The following is a 19,079-nucleotide window of genomic DNA, read 5'->3' as shown; positions in this document are numbered from 1 at the left end:
TTGAGCGAATCGTAGAAAGCCGGGCAAACAAAGGACTTGTCGTTAAGTCTCGATTAATATCCGCAACGCCGATATATATAGCATTATCCGCTTCATTTGAACCTCTGTTCACAACAAGCACATCAACTGTTATTGTTTACTTTCACCCGACGACCCATCGTCTCGGACATCGACTGACAGTGAATTGACTCAACTACGAAAGAGACTCGCTCAACACACAGCAGGCTTCCGCAATTTGGTCGTCAAGGTAAGCAATCAATCTTGTCCATGTCGCACAATCCCGGTCTGTCCCCGTATACTTGCCGAGATAAGCCATGGCTATCGCGGATAGTAACATTTTTTCTGCGGCATCCAAGGCCTGGAACGACAATTGTATGGACGGAACAACTCGTGTGGAGAGGGTGCGGGTTGGCTTGCCAGCTCTCTCCACACATCCCGGTCTGAGACCGCGTCGAGCAATCACATTGATGGATTCACACGCATGCTATCGCGCAGTCACTTTTGGATAAGAACAACAGGCTGACGTCTTTTGTGTGCCCCACCACAGGACAACGACCTTCACTCCTGACTTACCTTTTGACCATTTCATAGCCGAGGTCGATTCCTCAACCATCAGCCCAAATCTTTGATATAAGCAAAGATAGGATCTTTCCTCGACAACTTCTGTCTAGCAAACATGAGCACCACATCAACCATCTCGGAAGCGGCAGCTGCGGCACGTAATGCGGCCAAAGACGCACCGCAAGCGATGAAGGCAGCAGCCGAGAATCCTAGAAAGGCCACCAAGGACTTCCTACACACACCCTTTGTCCGCGCAGCTTTGCCTTTCATCAACGGTGGACTTGCCGGTATGGTTGCCACATCGGTCATCCAACCTATCGACATGATCAAGGTGCGCCTGCAACTCGCCGGTGAGGGAGTCAAGACAGGACCCAAGCCTTCACCTCTCTCGGTCACTCGCGACATCATTGCCAATGGTAAGATTGGCGATCTCTACACCGGCCTCAGCGCAGGTCTCCTCCGACAAGCCGTATACACGACAGCTCGCATCGGCATCTTTGATACCTTCATGGGCACGCTGAGCAAGAGAGCCAAGGATCAGGGCAAGCAGATTGGCTTCTCTGAGCGTGCAGTGGCTGGTCTCTCGGCAGGTGGGTTGGCAGCCATGGTTGGCAACCCAGCCGATCTCGCCCTCATTCGCATGCAGAGCGATGGCTTGAAGCCTGCCGGCCAGCGTGCCAACTACAAGTCAGTGTTTGACGCCTTGACTCGAATCTCGCAGAAGGAAGGTGTCGCGGCTCTCTGGTCAGGTGCTGGACCTACTGTAGTCCGCGCCATGGCTCTCAACTTTGGACAGCTCGCCTTCTTCTCGGAAGCCAAGAACCAGCTCAAGGACACATCTCTGTCGCCTCGCACACAGACATTGACAGCCTCAGCAGCCGCCGGCTTCTTCGCATCGTTCTTCAGTCTGCCATTCGACTTTGTCAAGACCAGACTGCAGAAGCAGACCAAGGGACCCAACGGTGAAGTTCAGTACAAAGGCATGTTTGACTGCTTCAAGAAGGTTGCAGCCGAGGAGGGACCGTTGAGATTCTACAGAGGATTCTCGACCTACTATGTGCGCATTGCACCTCACGCGTAAGTCATTCCGAACGGATTTGTAAAGATGAGGGCTGACAATGATTCCAAAGTATGGTGACACTGATCGTGGCCGACTACCTTGGCTTCATCACCAAGTAAGCAAGAAGACGTGCATGAATGAGGAATGGAGAAGGAAGAAACAGAGAGACTCGAAGAGGAGCGAGGAGACAGTAATACCCACAAATGCTTTTCATGTAATAAAGAGACAAGGCCTGGTAGCCTAGAAATCGACATAGGCAATGCAGAATCCATAACGCAAATTGAGCTTGAGCGACTGATAAAGCAAATTGTGTCGGTGAAGAGAAGGTAGAAAGAGCAAAGGTAAGGCTGTGTGGAGGAAGTGGAAGCCGCTGCTGGGGCTTGGCGTGAAGCGACGCGAGAGCCGAACGCGTCTTCCTAGATGAGACTTTTGGAGAGCTTCGGGCCCACACATCGTCTACCATCCGCACACGCAGACATGTCGCTCAGAACAAGACACTCGACAGTGGCATCGACGCCGGCCCGCGGCACACCGGGTCGTGCAGGCACCGCCGCCTCAACACAACGAGCGCCCACAAACGAACTCCCACCGTACGAACCACTCCAACACCCCTTGAGCATGGCTGGCCGAGACAGACTACGACAGCTAGCGCTCCCTCTGAAGTTCCAGCAAAACCACAATCTCCTCGCCGAAGTCATCTCCTGCCTGAGTGAAGCAGCCGCAGAGACAAACGAAGCCCTGAGCAGCAAGGAAAAGGCACTGGAAAGAGCTCGTTCAAAGGCCGCCAACGACGAAGATGCCGTCGCCAGCCAACAACGTGTGCAAGATATGGAGAAGCAATTTCAAGAGCTGCAAGCAAAAGTCGACAGCATGACGGCGCAAATGGACAAGGATGTGCGCAAGATGATCGACGCCGACAGCACGATTGAAGAAATGCAACACACCCTCACCGACCTCATCAAAGACGTTTCGAACGCCAGCACTCAGCGCACCCAACGCGCCGAGCGAGACACGTCTGAAGAATACTATGACTTCGACCCCACCGACCCTACAAATGCCACCCAGCGCCCCCTCGCTGTCGCAAACATCTTCAACGACCGCCTGACCCGCGCCCACAACCGCTACACCGCCCGCACAATGACCGACCGCTACAGCAAAAACAATCACTACATCGGCTTCAAAAACATCACCCACGACGCCCGCTGGGACAATGAAGTCAACCCCGTCCCTCCCCCCCACCTCTGGTTCAAAGAAGACTTGCCCGCCCATGGACAAACGCCTCCTGGAGCCCAAGACAGCGACGACGACTTGCAAATCGCAAGGGAAACAATCAGCACGAAATGCCCCATCACACTGCAAGAATTCAGAGATCCCGTGACTAGTGCAAAGTGTCCGCATACTTTCGAAAGAGAAGCCATAACCTCCATGATCGACATGCCAACGAACATCGTACGCTCAGATGGCGCAAGAGCCGTGCAATGTCCAGTAGCCGGCTGTCAAAGTATCCTCACTCTGCAGGAGCTACGCAGTGATCCCGTGCTGAAGCGCAAAATCGCTCGCTTGCAAAAGGCGAATAGAGATGCAGAAGAGGATAGTGATGAGGAAGGGGAAGCAGGGGGACGGAAGAGGGCACATAGTATTGGGAGTGATGAGGATGGGGATGGGGTGGATGTTGATGGTGTGCAGGAGACGCCTGTGCAGAGGTTGAAGAAGGAGAGGTTGAGTGGGAGGACGCCGAGGCCGAGTGCTGTGCCGACTGCTTCTGCTGGGAGGAGGGTTGGGAGGGGCGCTGTGTTGAGTATTGATGATGATGATGATGAGGATGAATGAATGAACACAGGCACGCGATTGACGGTAGCTAGAAGCTTTTGCTCCAAGAAGAGCATGCTTGATACATTGATCACACTGCCCTGCGAAATCTGCCAAGTCGAAGTTTCTGCTGCGGTGCATGTGAAACAAAGGACATTTTGAAATACAATCTACAAGTCGCATCTTGGGTGCCCTCTCTCACCACATATATACCCCCCCTTCCATTACAACGCTTCTACCGAGTCACCCCTCCCCATCCCTCAAATCGACTACAAAGCTCTAAACAAGTCTCTCCAGTCCGCTCTTTTCTTCCTCCCCTGCTCTCCCATATTCCCCTCCTCCATCTTTCCACCAGCTAATCCAGTATCAACCCTCAACTCAGGCTTCCTCCTCTGACTCTGACTCTGTTGCACCCTCTGACCTGCCATGGCTTTTCTCCAAGCTTCTGGGCCCCTTGATATCCTTACCACGCTTTCGACGCCGCGGTAATTTGAATGTAAAGTTGCGTCTATATTCGCAAATCCTTGCTGAGGTCGACGGGAAGAAGGAGCTGGACGAGGCCCGGCTGGTTGACGGGGTTCGATGATGGGCAAGGTGGGCTCATTCCCTTTCTCATTGCTCAAAGTTTTCTTGTTAGGGTGAGAAGAAAACCTTCCAGTAAATCTGCGGGAAGCGCGAGCGATAGATTGGCGTACTTTCCACTGTCGACGTCTTGCCACAACAAACAGAATGAGGAAGACTACTGTAGCTTGTTAGCTTTTGCATACGTTGCAAGGAAGAGGAGAGAAGGGAGAGTGAGTAAACGTACGGCCTAGTCCCACACCAATAGACACGACAGAGATGATGGCGGCGAAGCCTCCTTTTGAGAGCTTGAAACTGCCCGAGTCTCCTCCCGAGGCGCCGGCTGCGTTGTCGGCTGCTATGTCTGCTGTTGAAGAGGCGCTGCTCTGGGAGTTGTAGGCTGTGAAGAATGGATCTGCTGAGGTTGCTGAAGGAGTGGTTGGCGTGGAAAATTCCGGGGTGAATGACGGAGATGTTGTGCTTCTGGTGGTCATAGGGATAGTGTAGATTTTATTGCTGGTCACGGACGCAGAGTTCACGGACATGGACGTTGAAGCTGATGAGAACGTCGAGGATGAAGAGTCTCTCTGAGGCGTGGAAGCGACTGCGGTGGTACTCTTCGCAGCATCTTCGTCGCTATGAGTAGTCGCCTGGATCAGAGCCGTCTGTGTGCTCTTGAATCCTGCAGCATTCGCATCCGTGAACTGAAGATTACCGTCGGATATTGTGGTACTGGTTAAGCTGTCTACTTCTGTAGTGCCTTCGGAGGAACTTGACTGTGCGGTGGTCGTGGGTTGCGTGGCAGTAATCTCAGCCAGTAACGTCGGCGGTATAGATGTCATCATCGACGTTGAAGTGCCGTATATGACGGCAATCACTACGCCTGGTACTCGGGCTGTCGTTGTTGTTGGTGGTGAACTTGTTGTCGCTGCACCTCCGTTGGATCGAAGCTCAAGGCCAATTGGGAGCACGGAGGAGCTTTCGGATGTGGTAATGGATGGCTGTGTCGAAGAGCTCGTGTTGGTGTACTGAGGTTGACCCTCGGCCACAGCAGGAGAAGCATCTGCATCAGATGAGGTGGTCGTAGCAAGTACTGCAACAGTCGAATGTGCCAGCGCAGCGGACTTGGCGGATGAGATCGCCGCTGCCAACTGCGAAGACGACAACTCTTCCGCATCCTCTGCAGCTTCTTCTCTCAAAGACTGTGGAACGTCTGTAGGAGTCGACACCGAAGTCCCAACTTTACTCGCAAACACCGTAGCTTGAACTTGGTTTACAGTCTGGGTGACTTTGATGCGCATCGTGCTGGCAGATTCTCCTTCTGAGCGGCATTCAAGATTTGCAGTCTGCAGTGCTTGCCAGGGTATAGACCTGGTCATCAAAGTGGCGGGGAGGTGGTCCATGTATGGAGTAGAAGTGCCCATAAGAACAGCATAGATTGTGCTGCCTGTGTTGGTAGAAGTTCTGGAGACATGAACATGGCGCGTGCTTGTTATTGTTTCGTCTTCAGGAGCGAGTGGCTGCTGCCATAGACCAGCTACGGCAGCGAAAGCGAGAGAAGGAAAGCGCATCGTCGTGTCGGTGAGCTTCTCTCGTTGGAGGAGCGACCGATCTTTCCCCAAGCTGCTTGAGACCGAGTGTCGGACAGTTTTAGACAATCAGAAGACAACCAATGCGCAAAGACGGTCAGAGAACCAGCTCGAGTAAAGAAGAAAAAGAGGTCGCGACACGGAATGAATAACAGAAGGAGCGAACAATAAGAGAAGGAAAATGCAGGAACCAGCCAGTAGATACAAAGCAGTAAGTCACATCTCGACCTACCCAAGTCTTTGATACCTTGTCAACTTTGTGTGACTGCTACGCGCCCAAGTCCATGTCAAAGCCCGTGCCACATGTTGTGCGCTTCGCGTTTTGCGTACGCGCCAATCATGGCAACAACAGCCAATTCCAAGTGTCGCACACTTCGTAGCCGGCCTCGGTGCATCAAGCGACACATACCCAGTCAGAATGTGGTTGTGGATTTGGTAGGCGTCTACCGAAACCCAAAGCCGACGGGCGATTGGTCGGTCACGAATAGTTTGCAGCTACCACCGCGAACGCGATCGACAGATTGTTTATGTACTGTCAGTCACGATATAATCGAGGGACATGGATTTGCTAGGATTGTCATTCGAAATGTACAGCGAGAAGAGAATCAGATCGTCAACGGAAATGAAAAGCGCAATCTTGGGACTTTGGTCAGGGCAAAAGCTCGGCTCATCGGCGCGTGTGTAAACAACTGTCCCCTTCCATCCTCCTCCTTCCCGCATACCTGTTCATACTCGAGCATGGTTCTCTCCAGCCTTGCGCGATTTCTAACATGGTTATTGGAGCGGCGCTGGTACTGTCGAGATCCGAATCATGTTCTGTGCTGATCTGGCGTAACACGGCAAACAAACGAGGATACTGGCCGGATGCACAAGTCACCATCGGAACCAACCACGATTCTGGAAGAAATGGAAGATTGACCCAACGAGCCCCTCGCTTTTCCGACCAGAACCGAGTATACAAGATTCAATATTCACTAAATCGCAAGTCGTTACAAATAGGTAGCCTCGCAGCCTCAGACCTCTTCGACGTCCATGAAATCAGGCTATGCTGGGACAGACTCTTTTCCTCCATCATCAGGATGATCAGGTAGCAGGCCCTGTCAATCCCCCGTGGTTCAAGGCAAGAAGCACAGCATAGTGTGTATTGTGATCGCCGGAACTTTGATCATTGCATAGTCCCGGCATGTTCATCAACGTGTTCCGCAATTCGCGTCTTCCTCCCTCTTTTGATGGTCTTGGCCTCTAGACCACATCTCGGGATATTGCTGACAGTCATCGGGTGGCGATTGCACAAGATCAGGAGGGTTTCGTAAACAAGTCCGCGGAGGGATTCAGACTAGAAGTCGTTGATGTGACACTGACTTTGGGGCCAGTTGGCGGGATAGTACTCGCAGGAACTGTGGTGATAACAGCTGCAGGAGCCGCTATGTCACCGGCTGGAGGAGCCGCTGTGCTATCGCCAGGAGGAGCTGCTGTACCATGAGTGGTTCCTCGTGGGTCGTTGTCAGGCTCAACATAAAACAGGTCATCGGGGTCCATATCGTCGGGCTTCACATAATAATGGTCATCGTCGTCCAGATCGTCGGGCCCCAATTGCATCCAGGCCCAAAAATGGCATCAAGTTCTTCATGCGACCCAACACAGGGGCTCTGACATCGTATTCATAATCTCGTAGATATACCTTTCCCATGGCGACTCTCATTACCTCTTGTTCTCTGTGCCTAAAAGCGTGAAGGAGGCGTGCATAACTTCCTTTAGTCAGAGAACCATAGCCCTCCTCAAAGTTGTCCGTTCTGCTAATAGCTATGGTGCGACTAATGTCTGCGAAACAGCCGTCGGCCAATCTGGATCCCTTGTCTGCGGACCTGAGTAAATTCAAAGGCGACCCGTTGTACTTTGCTAAGTCCTAGTTTTTCCAGCTTGCCTTGTCGTGACATCTAACTGGTATGAGCTCTTTGAGTCGAGTTTCTTGGGACTTCAACTTCTTCAGGCCAAGTCCCGGCTCTATTTTTTGCGTCTCTTGATTTTTCCCTTTATGGGTATAGAGCGGTACGTGGCAATCTCTTTTGCAGGCTCCGTGCTGTAGTCTTCCAGAGTCACTTTTGCAATGTCTTTATGTTGTTTAAGCTTCTTGACTTGGTTTTCGTTGCGTCTGATATTACGACCGTCTTTGAGCTCGAGTCTTGCTGTGAGCAACACATCCATGTCATCGGTGTCTTCCTCCCGAACTCGTTTGCTGTTTGTTCTCGGTGGGTCAGCTGCAACTCCAAGATCGTCATGTGGTCTCGCTTGAGGGACCATGTTCGACACGGTGGCAGCCACCGGGCGGGGCCACTGTGCAAGACCACCAAGTGGCCTAGGGGGCTGTGTCTGAGGACGGCTATTAGGTAGCAGCCCATTCCTGGGGTTGTGGCCATAAGGGTTCGGTGGAGAATTTGCCCTGTCGCCATTGCGCTGGCGCCTCTCGCGCTGTGATTCTGTTCTCCATCTAGATGCCACCATACTGTGCTGCGTTTGTGCTCAGGAGGTAATGGTCTCTGTTATGTTAAACAGGAGACACATACTTGATCTTACCCTCTTATGATATACGCGGTGGACATATCGACCGGATCCGGAAAGTATTCTTTGTTGGCGAGTCTCCCAAACAGCAGTCGGCCAGACCATACACATAATGGAAGTCGGCTGCTTCTTTGTAAGGACTATTGAATCAGGTCAGACCGATGCAGTAAATAAAAAAGGTCGAATCCTAACGTCTAAAAGGTGGTGGTCTTTTTGTACGATGATCGGCCTCAGGCTGATCAATACTTGAGACCTTTTCTATCGGAGCAACTTCCATTTACGTATAAATATATCTTGACTATCTGTATGTATATATTATGAGCACATACGCTGTGGGGTGGGGTTACTGAGTAAGTTGTTTTGCGTCACCGTGGTTCCATAGCGAGACACGTTTGTCAGCCTTTGTCTCTGAGAGACCAAATCAACCAGCGTGAGTCTCTTTGTGGGCGCAGGCTGTGTATCCTGGTCTTCACTACTTCGTCCTCCAGACGTTCATGATTGCCAAGGTCGCGTTGATCAGCCAGCCTAATCCCACGGTACTTGTAGTCCACGCCGAATTGCTTGTACGCAATGATCTCGCGCTCCTCCTGATAGAAATCGAGAAGGTTGATAAGTCGGTGATATTGATCGGGAGAAAGGTAACCCTGATCAGTCTCCACGTACTCTCTTGTACTGACATGTATTTGTGTACTGAGATTGACGTAGGTCCTTTCTTTCAAGGGGCACCTACACGCAGGGAAACGCCGATACTTGAGCGGAATGCCTGCCCATGGAGTGTTTCCTTCCCAGCCGTCGTCTCGCTCATCGGTGATACTGACTTACTCCCACTGCCTCTCATTTGTCCAGTTGAACTTGTCAATTTGGGTGGTGAGACTGAACATTGTGGCGCAGGTGGGACCACTAATTGTAGAATGCAACACCACCATGGGTCGTAGCTTCGCTTGCACGGGTCCATGGGTAAGCAGGCCAATGCGACGATCCCCGAGCATAGCATTGGGGTCAGTCTGAGCATACGCATGCGTCGCTCGGATTATCATGCCCGGGAAGAAATTGCGGGTGTCGAGACGTGGTTCTTGACGGCAGTAGAAGTGGCCAAGTTTTCGATCATCGAGGTAGAGGGTGCTCCACCAAAACTTGATACCATCAATCTCGTCTACTTCATCGCTGTTTCGGAGCTCGAGGTTGCGATCATCCACATTTCGCGAAACTCTGGAATTGAATGATCGGAAAGAGCTTCGAGACGTGTGAGATTGCAAAGAGACTTGAGAATGGTGAGAGCGGATGGAGTCTCGAGAGGCAGACCGATGATGTGAATGGATAGATTTCCGCAAATCAGATCGGTATTGAGAATCACGACAGGTTCGGGAAGTAGATGGATGAAGAGAATTTCGAGAATTTCGAGAAATACGAGATGTAGATCTGATAGAAGAGTGATGCGATTCTCAGAAAATAGAGCGACGATGCGAGTCTCTTCGGTCCGTCGGAAGTAGCGAGGTGTGTGATGCAGACCGGTGAAGCGTCACCTTGGATGTAGCCTGATTCAAGGAGTGCTTTGGCGGGGTGTCATGTGCGTTGTGTTCATGTACGTTGTCCGCGAACAATCTTCGCGACTCTTGCACAGGCGACTTGAGGATGGGGAATGTCGACTTGCCGGGCGTTATGACTCTTATTCAGGTAGTGGCTTTATTAAGAGCCTTCCGAATGGTGTTGGGCGATTTGGAATCGATAGGCGCAGGCCTCCTGGTAGCACTTTCTGACTCTTCTCATAGTCTAAATACGTGGTCGACATGGTCGTGTTGATTCGCTGTATTGCATGATGAATGAGTTTTGCAACATGTCTCTCGTCTATATGTGCTGACCAGAAAAAGAACCCTTCTGAGAGTATTCCCATTCAGGACTCATTCGAAGCGGCTGTTTGCAGCCTTCGTGTATGACTCTTTGTTCTGGCCTCGAGCCCGATGTCCTCGACGCTTGAATTTGGCCGTAAGAAGTGGACGCGTGTCATGCATTCGTTAGTGATAGAGTCGAACTAAGGCAAATTCCAGGAAAAAGATTGAGCAGGGGAAACAATAGAGTGCTCGACACCGGGCCACATTGACATCGGCCACAACTCTTACATCAATACATACCAGTCCGGCAGATTATTAGCAGAAATCGATGTGTTATTTATCACGATACTGTACTCCGAAGGCGATGCAGATCATCAGGTTGGTACTCGCGACTATGCAACAGCTTCGTACGGCAGCCATACACACATGTGACGATTCCAGACACGCTGGCTGTGAAACAGAACTCGACAAGTATGACGAAAATATACGCGACGAACCTGGGCGAAAACGATAGTGAGAACAGGCAGCAGCGTGCTCGCGAGTTGCAAAGGAGAAACCGCGTTGGATCTTCTTGACGCGTTCCGTCATAGCAACAATGACGTGGTGGAAAGAGTGAAGAGCATCATGGCTGTTGTGGAAATGGAGTGGCTGGGAACGCATTGACCACCAATGCTCGTGAATCATGACTGAGGGTATAACCCTGGCGAGTATCGGCGGCGACAATATACAGGCTCCAGAGTATGGCAGCACTCTAGCGTCTCGACAAATAACTCATGAACTATTCTTTCAACGTGTTGCGCTGTCCCCGGAATGACCTTACTATCTTGGTAGCAAGACATGTCGAAATCGAGATTTGAGAAGCCGAAATTCAGAAGGTCCACCTCGAATTGGCGCAATTGCCGTCAACTCAACTGATGGACACCATAATTCTAACAAAATCGACACATCACCATCAGATTGCGCTCACCATAAGAAGAAGCAGTGATTATAGAACCGACACAGTAAAATTATACTTATAATGTCAAGAACACCAACATTTACTATATAGGTATGGGAAAAGGGAGTTCAACAGTCGATGCTCGGCTAAGCGTCTCACCTGTCACATGGTTCGGATTGCATGGCCAGCAAAGCATCGAACAATAACAATTGAATTCGCAGTGATGTTGATATGGTCCGATATAGCCTACGGCGCTGTCAGGATGTCGCTGACTCGAAGCCGTCTGCGTTCTGTTTAGATTAGCTACAGCACGATCTTGAGACGATGTGATGACGTCAGAGACAAGAGCGCAAACACGAAAATTGAAGCTCCGGCCGCGTTTTGTCGCGCTCGTTCTGTCTTGTGAAGCCAATATTGAACACTCGACAGAGCGTTATATCGACTAGTATGCTTGACATGCTCCATCGGAGTCATTGCGTCAGGTCATAGTCTCCGTAAGTGAGCGCCTTCAATCACGAACAGACATGTAAGTCGGCACAAAGCTCACTCGCTGGTTCGAGATCTTGCCCACGACAGCCAGCCGTGCTCGCAACTTCAATTCAGAAGCACAGACGAATACAGGTTGCTCGGTAGGCTGTTATGGGGAAGCCCCGGGAACGATATGAGGCTGAAGATAACAAGACTAATCAATAACTATGATGGTGACATCAGGGCGACTTATTGCCAGTCTTGTTACATAAGGCCCAGCGGCCAGCCATCTTGATCTAAGAGCAGCAACAGCGTTTTCTTCTCTAACTCGCAAATTTCACAATGGAGGCAAAACCGACAATCGCCATCATTGGAAGCGGCTGGGCTGGCTTTGTCATGTCTCAGCAACTGAGCGTCGCAAAATACAACATCAAGATCATCTCACCAATCCGCACGTTACAATACACGCCATTACTCGCGAGCGCAGCATGTGGGCTTTTCGACTTTAGACTGGCCGAGGAGCCTATGCGACGACGACACAGATCAAATGTGCAATATTACAAAGCCATGGCTGAGAGCATTGATTTTGAGAAGCGTGTCGTCAAGTGCAAACCATCAGTGTCGGAGTTTTGCAAAAACCAAACCTACGAGATCAAGTATGACAAACTTGTCATTGCACCTGGCTGTGATGTCCAGACTTTCGGCACACCTGGCGCAAAAGAACACGCACTGTTTCTGAGGACAACGACTGATGCCCGTCTGATTCAAGAGAGGATACTCGAGATTTTGGATGCCGCCTCACTACCTGACGTTACCGAACAACAGCAAAGGGACTTCCTGACTATTCGAGTCATCGGTGGAGGCCCAATCGGCATCGAGGTCACAGCGGAGCTATACGATCTTTGGAACGAGGACCTGAAGTTCTTGTACCCTCACCTGGCTGGCAAGTTTTCAATCGTAATTCACGATGTCGCACCTACCATCTTGTCACCGTTCGACGACAAGCTCGGTGACTATGCGGTCCAGTCATTACACCAGAAGAAGGTCGAGCTCAAGACAAGTTCGCACATTGAGAAGGTTGAGAAGGACGCCATCTACACAAAAGAAGACGGAAAGCTGCCGTACGGAATGCTCATTTGGGCTACCGGCAACAAGGCGAATTCGTTGCTCGATAAACTGGATGTAAAAAAGCCAGAGGAGGGCATGCCTCGTATCTTGACGGACAAATACCTCCGAGTTCTCAGACCTGACGGAACACCAATCGATGGTACCTACGCCATGGGTGATGCGGCCGACATCGAAGGTTATAGTCTTCCGACACTAGCTGAAGCGGCATTACAAAAAGGCGAATACCTCACACGTGAGCTCAACAACGAAGCCGATGGTATAGCTGCACAAGCGTTTGAATACAAGCAAAAGGCGCTTCTTGCTTACCTAGGCAAAGGTGATGGCGTGATTGGCGGAAAACAGGATTGGACGGGTGAGAGTGCTTGGCTGGCATGGCGGTCGAGCAATCTTTCCTGGACTCAGAGCTGGAGGAGAAAGATTATGATCTCGATCAATTGGTTGTTCGTCTGGTGGGGTGGCAGAGATATTGCTCGTAAGTAGACTAATGTTCAGAAGTAAAACGTTGTATGATATAATGACTTTTCTTTCTACTTCTCTCCAACCACACTGGACACAACCTTCGGAGCTCATATTGTTTCAGCACTCGCTTTGTGACAAGATCTGCAACCAAAAAACATGATCAATGACGGCAATGAACACAGCCATGACGGAGTACTGCGCATGTGAAGATTTACCATTGCGAGCATCAATATCCATCTATGCCTTGCTGATGTATCCCAACTCTACAAATGCATTTCTCAAGATCTGACGGATTGTATCCTCCTTGCGCGAGTTATACTCCTGCAAGTTTCCACCTGATTCTTGAGTCTGACGACACGCAAGCTTCTTCGCTGCAAGATAGGCAGCCATGTCTTCGGGACTACTCAGCAGGCGGTTGCGGAAGATCTGATGGCGCGTGACCTCCGGAGAGTCCGGACCCCAGACGTGTAGGTTCACTGCATGAGGTTTGTAGGCATAGAAGAATCGATGCCCGTACCAGTGCGCTTCACGTAGAAGGAACCTGAACCCTGCAGCCTCGAGTGGTCCAACGTACGCGGTCTCATTGGCGACGTCTGACACGACAAGATCAATATCGATACAATCTTTTGCCGGTAGTCCAGGGACACTCGTAGATCCGACGTGATTCACAGCGACAGCATTAGCACCGAGCGCGTCGACTATGCGTTTCTTCAGGGAATCGAAGATCTCAGGCCATGCAGGGTTTGGAGCAACAACCTCTAAAGCCGCGGGGTACTCTCGGACGGCGATACGCTCCACGAGCTCTGGCTTGAACTCGGAGTCCTTGAGAATGTCTGCTAATTGTGGTGCCATTGTTCATCAACTTGTGCGGCAAAGAGAGGTGGATTGGAAGCAACTGGACTTCGAAGCCTTCGAGTCATGAACGTGGCATCTAATAGCCGCTCACGTGACGAGAGAGCCGCATCCTTCGTGGTGTGTCGCCTTATCTCGCGGCGAACAAGTCAATCATGTGAAGTTAAACTTCTCAATGGCCTTCACTGGCAGAGTGCGGTCCTGAGATAAGGGGTCTGGCATTCCTAGAGTTATGTCCGGCAGAGCTGTGGTGCTTGATTTGTAAACACAATCTTGCGACAACCCAATCTCAAATTGAAAGGGAGACCAGACTGGCAAGTGGTAAGCAGCTTCAGTAGCGTCGAGAAGCGCTATTAACAGCAGTCCAGGTTTGACTGGGGTGGGTTGAGCATGTTGTTACCATGGAGAAACAATTCAAGTGTGAGAGGCAGCAATGCAGATCCCAACCGCAGTCAAGCCCGGCTGATCTGCGAACTCCACTGGTCAAAGCCAGTTACCATGAGTTCACGCAGAGTCATGGTATGCTCATGATCAATCTGATTGGGGAGCAGGCGCTCTGATCTGCGTATTCGTACGCTGTACGCTCGTCGGAGAAGGTTGCTTTGGCATGAACAGCGCTCGCCGATCGTATGGCGTCAAGTCAAGGGCAAAAGGGACACCTCGCATAGTCAAGAAGGCTTCGAGCTGTTGATTCGAAAAGCGATAGTGCTACAAGGCTGAAACGAAGTCTCTTGTAAGAGGTTTCGAAGAATGCCTTTATTTAAAATCGAGGCAGTTTGAGCCGGACTTCATAGCCAAGCTCCTCGGCCTATCGGCTTGCAATTTGGCCCCGGCCCGTAGCTTCCGACTCTGCATTGTCGATCATATACATCCTTAAGTCGCGACGTGTCAAGTCGCTGAATCTCACGCTGACTTCGCCTGAATGTCACTATACCATCTCCCCGTCCTTCATGAGTAGCTATGGTTGCTTCATCCCGCGATGTTGCCCGTCGTAGGAGACCACCCTTGCTCCAAGCACCAAATCTCGCTCTGCGTATTGGCAAATTTCTGCCAGTATCCGACCTAGCCAGAAATAGGCACGAGTTTCAACACCGCCGCACGCACAGACAGCAGGCCAGTCAAGTAAATTCATCCACGCAATTCCTCCTACATCCCCGTGCCTTCCGTGGTTGCCTGAGTCTTCGATCGTCAATATCTTGCGGAGTTTGCAGCCTGTTCCCGCATTGCAGGACCGCCGTTCGTAGCTTCCTCTCATCTAAACACTTCCCTTTACAGGTGCAATAATCTGCTCTCGTCCAAGACCATAAAGCGAACGCAATCCTGATATCGCCATGTCTGACGACGCAGCACGAACATGGCCAAGCTTTCCAACATTCTACTGAAGAACTAGCAACGACTTTCGAAGGTCGGGGATTGTGGAGTAGACAGGTTGGTTTCATCTCTACAAGGCCAGAGCTTACCTGATACTGTCGATCACCATACTCCTTTCTGTCGCGACTGCTTGTGAGGTTCTGCTTTGAGACAGCTAATTTCCAAACCAAGCTCCTTCCAGTCTGAACATCACCAGAAATTTCACACTAACATCGCGGCACACTTTCCCATCGCCACAAGCACACGAGTCGTCTACAATGTCTCGCCCGCACTTTTGCTCTCGTTCCAATCCGAATGTCAGCACGGTCGTGGCAGATCTGTCAAAATCCTTAATATCGTCAAAGACTGGTTTGATCGATGCTCTGTTGCTAATCCTGTGGCATCTCAACCCACTCTTTCCGGTTCAACGCACTCAACATGCTCGCCATCCTCAGTATAAATCATGTTGTCTTGCCTGCTCTCAGTACTTTTCGATCAGTTCAGTTTTGTCTTTCATTCCCTTTGCCAATCAAGAGCTGTGCTCTGAAGCATCCTTCGTCTTTTGTTTTTGTCATTAATTCACCCACCGATCGTTTCAATCCTTCGTTCATTCTTTATCGACAGCAAATCGCTACAAGCAATAGCTTCGCTTCAACTTCAAGATGAAGCCTAGCACCTACTTGTACCTGGCGGCCTACTTCGGTCTGTCCGCTGCCGCTCCTCACAACAAGCGTGATGACACTTGCCCTTGTGCTCCTGCCGATTCGAAGAGCACTTCTACTCTGACCGTCACCCAATGGTCTACCCAGACTCACACTCAGACAGTCACAGAGCATGTCACAAGCTACGTTACCACGACTGCTGCTGGTTCAGCAGTCCCATCTGTGCAGACTGATGCTGCCGCCTCCTCTGCTCCTGCATACGGTGGTGGCAACTCAGGCTCTTCACCTTCGTCTTCGGATGTCGACGCTTCCAACGGTACTCCCACCAACGCTGCTTCTGGAAGTTCTGGCGCCATCACTACCCTTCCTACTGCTTCGTTCGGTGAGGGTAACTACGGTGCCACCACCCCGGCTGCCTCTGCCAACGTCCCTGCTGTCACAGGTACTACCACCATGGGCCCCTCTGGTCCCGAGGTCGTCTATGTGACAGACATCGTTTCCGAGACAGTCACAACCTGTAAGTAACCCAAGATGTCAACTCGATATTGCGATATCATGAGCCCAGATTCAGAAACACATTGCTGACTATATCCAGGCCCTGTTGGTCACACGATCACATCTGCTGGAGGTGCTACCACTGTCTTGACTGCTCCTAGTGTCATAACCTCGACTGTCACTAACAGAGCTACCGTGACCTCATCCGCATCCGATGTAAACGCTGTTATGCCCTCATCTGCTGCCACAACTCCTGCAGCTTCGCAGGGTGTTCCCATCAACGGAAGTGGCTCTCCCGACTCGACTCCCGCTGCATCGGAGGGTATTCCTGCTGCGTCTCAGGGCGTTCCCGCTGGATCTGAGGGTGTTCCTTCCGCATCTGAGGGAGTTCCTGCTGCATCCCAGGGTGTTCCAGCCAACGGCGAATCGACCCCTGCTGCATCTGAGGGCGTTCCCGCCTACGGCAGCACCGTTGTCGTTGCTCAAACCTCGACTGTTATGCCTGTTCCTTCGCCTCCCGCCAACTCCGACGAGACTCCCAACAACATGCCTTCGTACGGTCAATACTGGGGAACTGCCACCGGTGGTGCTGCTCCCTCGGGATCCATGTCCGCTGGAGGTGCTGCCGCTCCTTCTGGACAAATGCCATCTGCTTGGTACCCTAGCAACTGGCAGACCGCTGTGCCCTCGTCATCAGAGGCCAGCCCTGATGTCCCTGTTCCTACTTCGTTCGCTCCCATCACCGTTACTCTCTACAGCACCCATGTTGGTACCGTTACCTCGTGCGCTGCCGACGTCACAAACTGCCCCGCTAGCTCGACTGTTCTCTCTACTACATTGATCGCTACCGGGACCTCAGTATCTGATGTTCCCGCCGGTGTCGCACAGCCTACCGGTTCTGGCTACACATGGACTGGTGCTGCCGCTCCATCAGGCGCTTCTCCCAGCGACAACGCTGTCGATGGTGCCCAGGCTTCTCGCTCATCCGTTCCTGCTAGTGTAGCTCAGCCCACTGGCGGTGTTCCTGCTTACGGATCATCTGGCTACGGTAGCGGCTCTCAGGAAGCCTCTCCTTCTGCTCCCGCATCGCCTAGCGAAAACCTTACCGATGCCGCTCAAGGCGTTCCTGCTGCCACTGAGTCCGCCGCCTCGCCTTCTGGCACTGACGCCTCGCCTGTCGGCACCGACGTTCCCACATACGGTAGCGACTCTGGCTCATACAGCGGTTCCGCATACGGCCAAGGTTCCGACAGTGGCTCTTCTCCTTCCGGCTCTTCCCCATCTGGCACAACCCCCGCCGAGTCCGCTGCTGCCACTCCTAGCGACAACGCCATCGATGCAGCTCAGGGCACTCCCTCGGGATCTGAGTCTTCCTCGCCCTCAGATGTTCCTGCCTACGGCTCCGACTCTGACTCTTCTCCCTCCGAATCTTCTCCCTCGTCGTCTCCTAGCGATACCGCTGCTGATGCCACTTCCGGTACACCCACCGACTCTTCTTCTTCCCCTGATGTGACCGGTTCTACTGGTGCAGACATTGGTGGTGAGGGCGGTATCTCTGCTGGTATTGGTGGTCAAGGTGGCTTGTCTGCTGGCGTTACTCCTTCTGGTGCTCTCGCTGCCGGAGCTACTGGCTCAGCAGGTCTTAATGGCAATGCTGGATTCGGTGCCGGAATTGGTGGATCTGCTGGCCTCGACGCCGGAGCTACTGGCACTGGTAGCTTGGGTGCTCAAGGTACTGGCTCTGCCGGTTTGGGAGCAGGAATCGGTGGCTCTGCAGGCTTGAGCGCTGGTATCAACGGTGCCGGTGGTCTTGGTGCCGGAATTGGCGGCTCTGCAGGCTTGGGCGCAGGAATCAATGCCGGAGCTACTGGTACTGGTGGTCTTGGTGCATCAGCTTCAGGAGCAGCAGGTCTTGGTGCTGGAGTCAACGGTCTCGGTGGACTTGGTGCCGGCATCAGCGGTGCTGGAGGTCTCAATGCTGGCGCAACAGGTACTGGTGGTCTTGGAGCTTCGGCTTCAGGTGCCGCAGGTTTGGGTGCCGGAATTGGTGGCTCAGCAGGTCTCGGTGCAGGAATCAACGGCAACGCTGGTCTCGGTGCATCTGGATCCATTGGCGCTTCTCCCTCTGCTTCTGCTGTCGATGCTGCTCAAGGTACTGGTTCTGCCGGCTTGTCTGCCGGAATCGGTGGTTCTGCTGGCCTGGGTGCTGGTATCAACGGTCTTGGTGGCCTTGGTGCCGGAATCAGCGGCTCTGGAGGTCTCAATGCTGGTGCAAGCGGTACTGGTGGTCTCGGAGCCTCGGCTTCGGGAGCAGCTGGTCTTGGTGCTGGAATCAGCGGTCTCGGTGGACTGGGTCTCAACGGCGGTGCCGGTCTTTCTGGCGCTGCTGGCGGTTCTCTCGATGTTTCCCTCGGTCTTAACGCCACTGTCAACGTCTGGGGCACCTTCGAGATCCTCGCCGAACACATCCACTCGTACACCGCTGAGATCAACGCTACCTGCAAGGGTATCTCTGGCACCGCCTCCGCCGCTCAAATCGCTGATGTCAAGGAGAACATCCAAGTTCTTATCGGTCTCATCGGCCAGGCCAAGGCTCACCTCAGCACTGTTGGCGGTATCTCCGGTCACAGCAATGCTGAGCTCGCTAGCCTGATTGCCGAGCTCCTCGTCGAGGTCGAATTCACTGTCAAGTTCGCCGTCAAGGTCTGCGGTTACGCCGGTCTTAAGGCTGTTCTCGTCCTCCTCGGTACTGCCTGCCAC

General features: G+C 52.2%; 10 protein-coding genes across 10 annotated transcripts; 5 read left to right on the top strand and 5 right to left on the bottom strand.

Moving 5' to 3' along the window:
• Nucleotides 1–676: 676 nt before the first annotated feature.
• Nucleotides 677–1,740, top strand: AUEXF2481DRAFT_1458 (uncharacterized protein; the record flags this gene model as incomplete). The annotated part of the gene is made up of 2 exons (XM_013492512.1): nucleotides 677–1,638; nucleotides 1,692–1,740. 2 exons carry the CDS (start codon nucleotides 677–679, stop codon nucleotides 1,738–1,740), a joined length of 1,011 nt encoding a protein of 336 aa, XP_013347966.1.
• A 323-nt stretch (nucleotides 1,741–2,063) lies between these two features.
• On the top strand, nucleotides 2,064–3,864 carry AUEXF2481DRAFT_104863 (uncharacterized protein). The gene has a single exon (XM_013493063.1). The coding sequence runs from the start codon at nucleotides 2,099–2,101 to the stop codon at nucleotides 3,449–3,451; it is 1,353 nt and encodes a 450-aa protein (XP_013348517.1). The 5' UTR covers nucleotides 2,064–2,098; the 3' UTR covers nucleotides 3,452–3,864.
• AUEXF2481DRAFT_1456 (uncharacterized protein) lies at nucleotides 3,700–5,562 on the bottom strand (the record flags this gene model as incomplete). The annotated part of the gene is made up of 2 exons (XM_013492511.1): nucleotides 3,700–4,172; nucleotides 4,239–5,562. 2 exons carry the CDS (start codon nucleotides 5,560–5,562, stop codon nucleotides 3,700–3,702), a joined length of 1,797 nt encoding a protein of 598 aa, XP_013347965.1.
• A 160-nt stretch (nucleotides 5,563–5,722) lies between these two features.
• AUEXF2481DRAFT_207471 (uncharacterized protein) lies at nucleotides 5,723–6,640 on the top strand. The gene has a single exon (XM_013493062.1). It carries the CDS (start codon nucleotides 5,884–5,886, stop codon nucleotides 6,403–6,405), a length of 522 nt encoding a protein of 173 aa, XP_013348516.1. The 5' UTR covers nucleotides 5,723–5,883; the 3' UTR covers nucleotides 6,406–6,640.
• AUEXF2481DRAFT_207470 (uncharacterized protein) lies at nucleotides 6,641–7,381 on the bottom strand. The gene has a single exon (XM_013493061.1). The coding sequence runs from the start codon at nucleotides 7,177–7,179 to the stop codon at nucleotides 6,877–6,879; it is 303 nt and encodes a 100-aa protein (XP_013348515.1). The 5' UTR covers nucleotides 7,180–7,381; the 3' UTR covers nucleotides 6,641–6,876.
• Nucleotides 7,382–8,383, bottom strand: AUEXF2481DRAFT_207469 (uncharacterized protein). The gene is made up of 2 exons (XM_013493060.1): nucleotides 8,332–8,383; nucleotides 7,382–8,279 (listed from the first exon to the last, which is right to left on the bottom strand). Exon 2 carries the CDS (start codon nucleotides 8,080–8,082, stop codon nucleotides 7,585–7,587), a length of 498 nt encoding a protein of 165 aa, XP_013348514.1. The 5' UTR covers nucleotides 8,083–8,279; nucleotides 8,332–8,383; the 3' UTR covers nucleotides 7,382–7,584.
• Nucleotides 8,384–8,534: 151 nt separating this feature from the next.
• On the bottom strand, nucleotides 8,535–9,928 carry AUEXF2481DRAFT_25867 (uncharacterized protein; the record flags this gene model as incomplete). The annotated part of the gene is made up of 4 exons (XM_013492629.1): nucleotides 8,535–8,865; nucleotides 8,962–9,558; nucleotides 9,649–9,802; nucleotides 9,898–9,928. 4 exons carry the CDS (start codon nucleotides 9,926–9,928, stop codon nucleotides 8,535–8,537), a joined length of 1,113 nt encoding a protein of 370 aa, XP_013348083.1.
• A 1,787-nt stretch (nucleotides 9,929–11,715) lies between these two features.
• Nucleotides 11,716–12,981, top strand: AUEXF2481DRAFT_45820 (uncharacterized protein; the record flags this gene model as incomplete). The annotated part of the gene is made up of 1 exon (XM_013492790.1): nucleotides 11,716–12,981. The coding sequence occupies one exon, from the start codon at nucleotides 11,716–11,718 to the stop codon at nucleotides 12,979–12,981; it is 1,266 nt and encodes a 421-aa protein (XP_013348244.1).
• A 71-nt stretch (nucleotides 12,982–13,052) lies between these two features.
• Nucleotides 13,053–14,292, bottom strand: AUEXF2481DRAFT_207418 (uncharacterized protein). The gene is made up of 2 exons (XM_013493059.1): nucleotides 13,176–14,292; nucleotides 13,053–13,101 (listed from the first exon to the last, which is right to left on the bottom strand). The coding sequence occupies exon 1, from the start codon at nucleotides 13,810–13,812 to the stop codon at nucleotides 13,198–13,200; it is 615 nt and encodes a 204-aa protein (XP_013348513.1). The 5' UTR covers nucleotides 13,813–14,292; the 3' UTR covers nucleotides 13,053–13,101; nucleotides 13,176–13,197.
• Nucleotides 14,293–15,460: 1,168 nt separating this feature from the next.
• Nucleotides 15,461–16,448, top strand: AUEXF2481DRAFT_207321 (uncharacterized protein). The gene has a single exon (XM_013493058.1). The coding sequence runs from the start codon at nucleotides 15,825–15,827 to the stop codon at nucleotides 16,347–16,349; it is 525 nt and encodes a 174-aa protein (XP_013348512.1). The 5' UTR covers nucleotides 15,461–15,824; the 3' UTR covers nucleotides 16,350–16,448.
• Nucleotides 16,449–19,079: the final 2,631 nt, after the last annotated feature.

This window comes from Aureobasidium subglaciale (assembly GCF_000721755.1).
Source record: "Aureobasidium subglaciale EXF-2481 unplaced genomic scaffold scaffold_1, whole genome shotgun sequence".
NCBI classification, from domain to species: domain Eukaryota; kingdom Fungi; phylum Ascomycota; class Dothideomycetes; order Dothideales; family Saccotheciaceae; genus Aureobasidium; species Aureobasidium subglaciale.
Note: the sequence above shows the minus strand (reverse complement) of the source record. Positions and strands in the feature narration are given on the sequence as shown.

Excerpts from the sequence above, each read along its gene's own strand:
- AUEXF2481DRAFT_207471 (XM_013493062.1), top strand. The coding sequence starts at position 5,884 with ATGTTGTGCGCTTCGCGTTTTGCGTACGCGCCAATCATGGCAACAACA.
- AUEXF2481DRAFT_104863 (XM_013493063.1), top strand. The coding sequence starts at position 2,099 with ATGTCGCTCAGAACAAGACACTCGACAGTGGCATCGACGCCGGCCCGC.
- AUEXF2481DRAFT_207469 (XM_013493060.1), bottom strand. The coding sequence starts at position 8,082 with ATGGTGGCATCTAGATGGAGAACAGAATCACAGCGCGAGAGGCGCCAG.
- AUEXF2481DRAFT_207321 (XM_013493058.1), top strand. The coding sequence starts at position 15,825 with ATGAAGCCTAGCACCTACTTGTACCTGGCGGCCTACTTCGGTCTGTCC.
- AUEXF2481DRAFT_207418 (XM_013493059.1), bottom strand. The coding sequence starts at position 13,812 with ATGGCACCACAATTAGCAGACATTCTCAAGGACTCCGAGTTCAAGCCA.
- AUEXF2481DRAFT_207470 (XM_013493061.1), bottom strand. The coding sequence starts at position 7,179 with ATGCAATTGGGGCCCGACGATCTGGACGACGATGACCATTATTATGTG.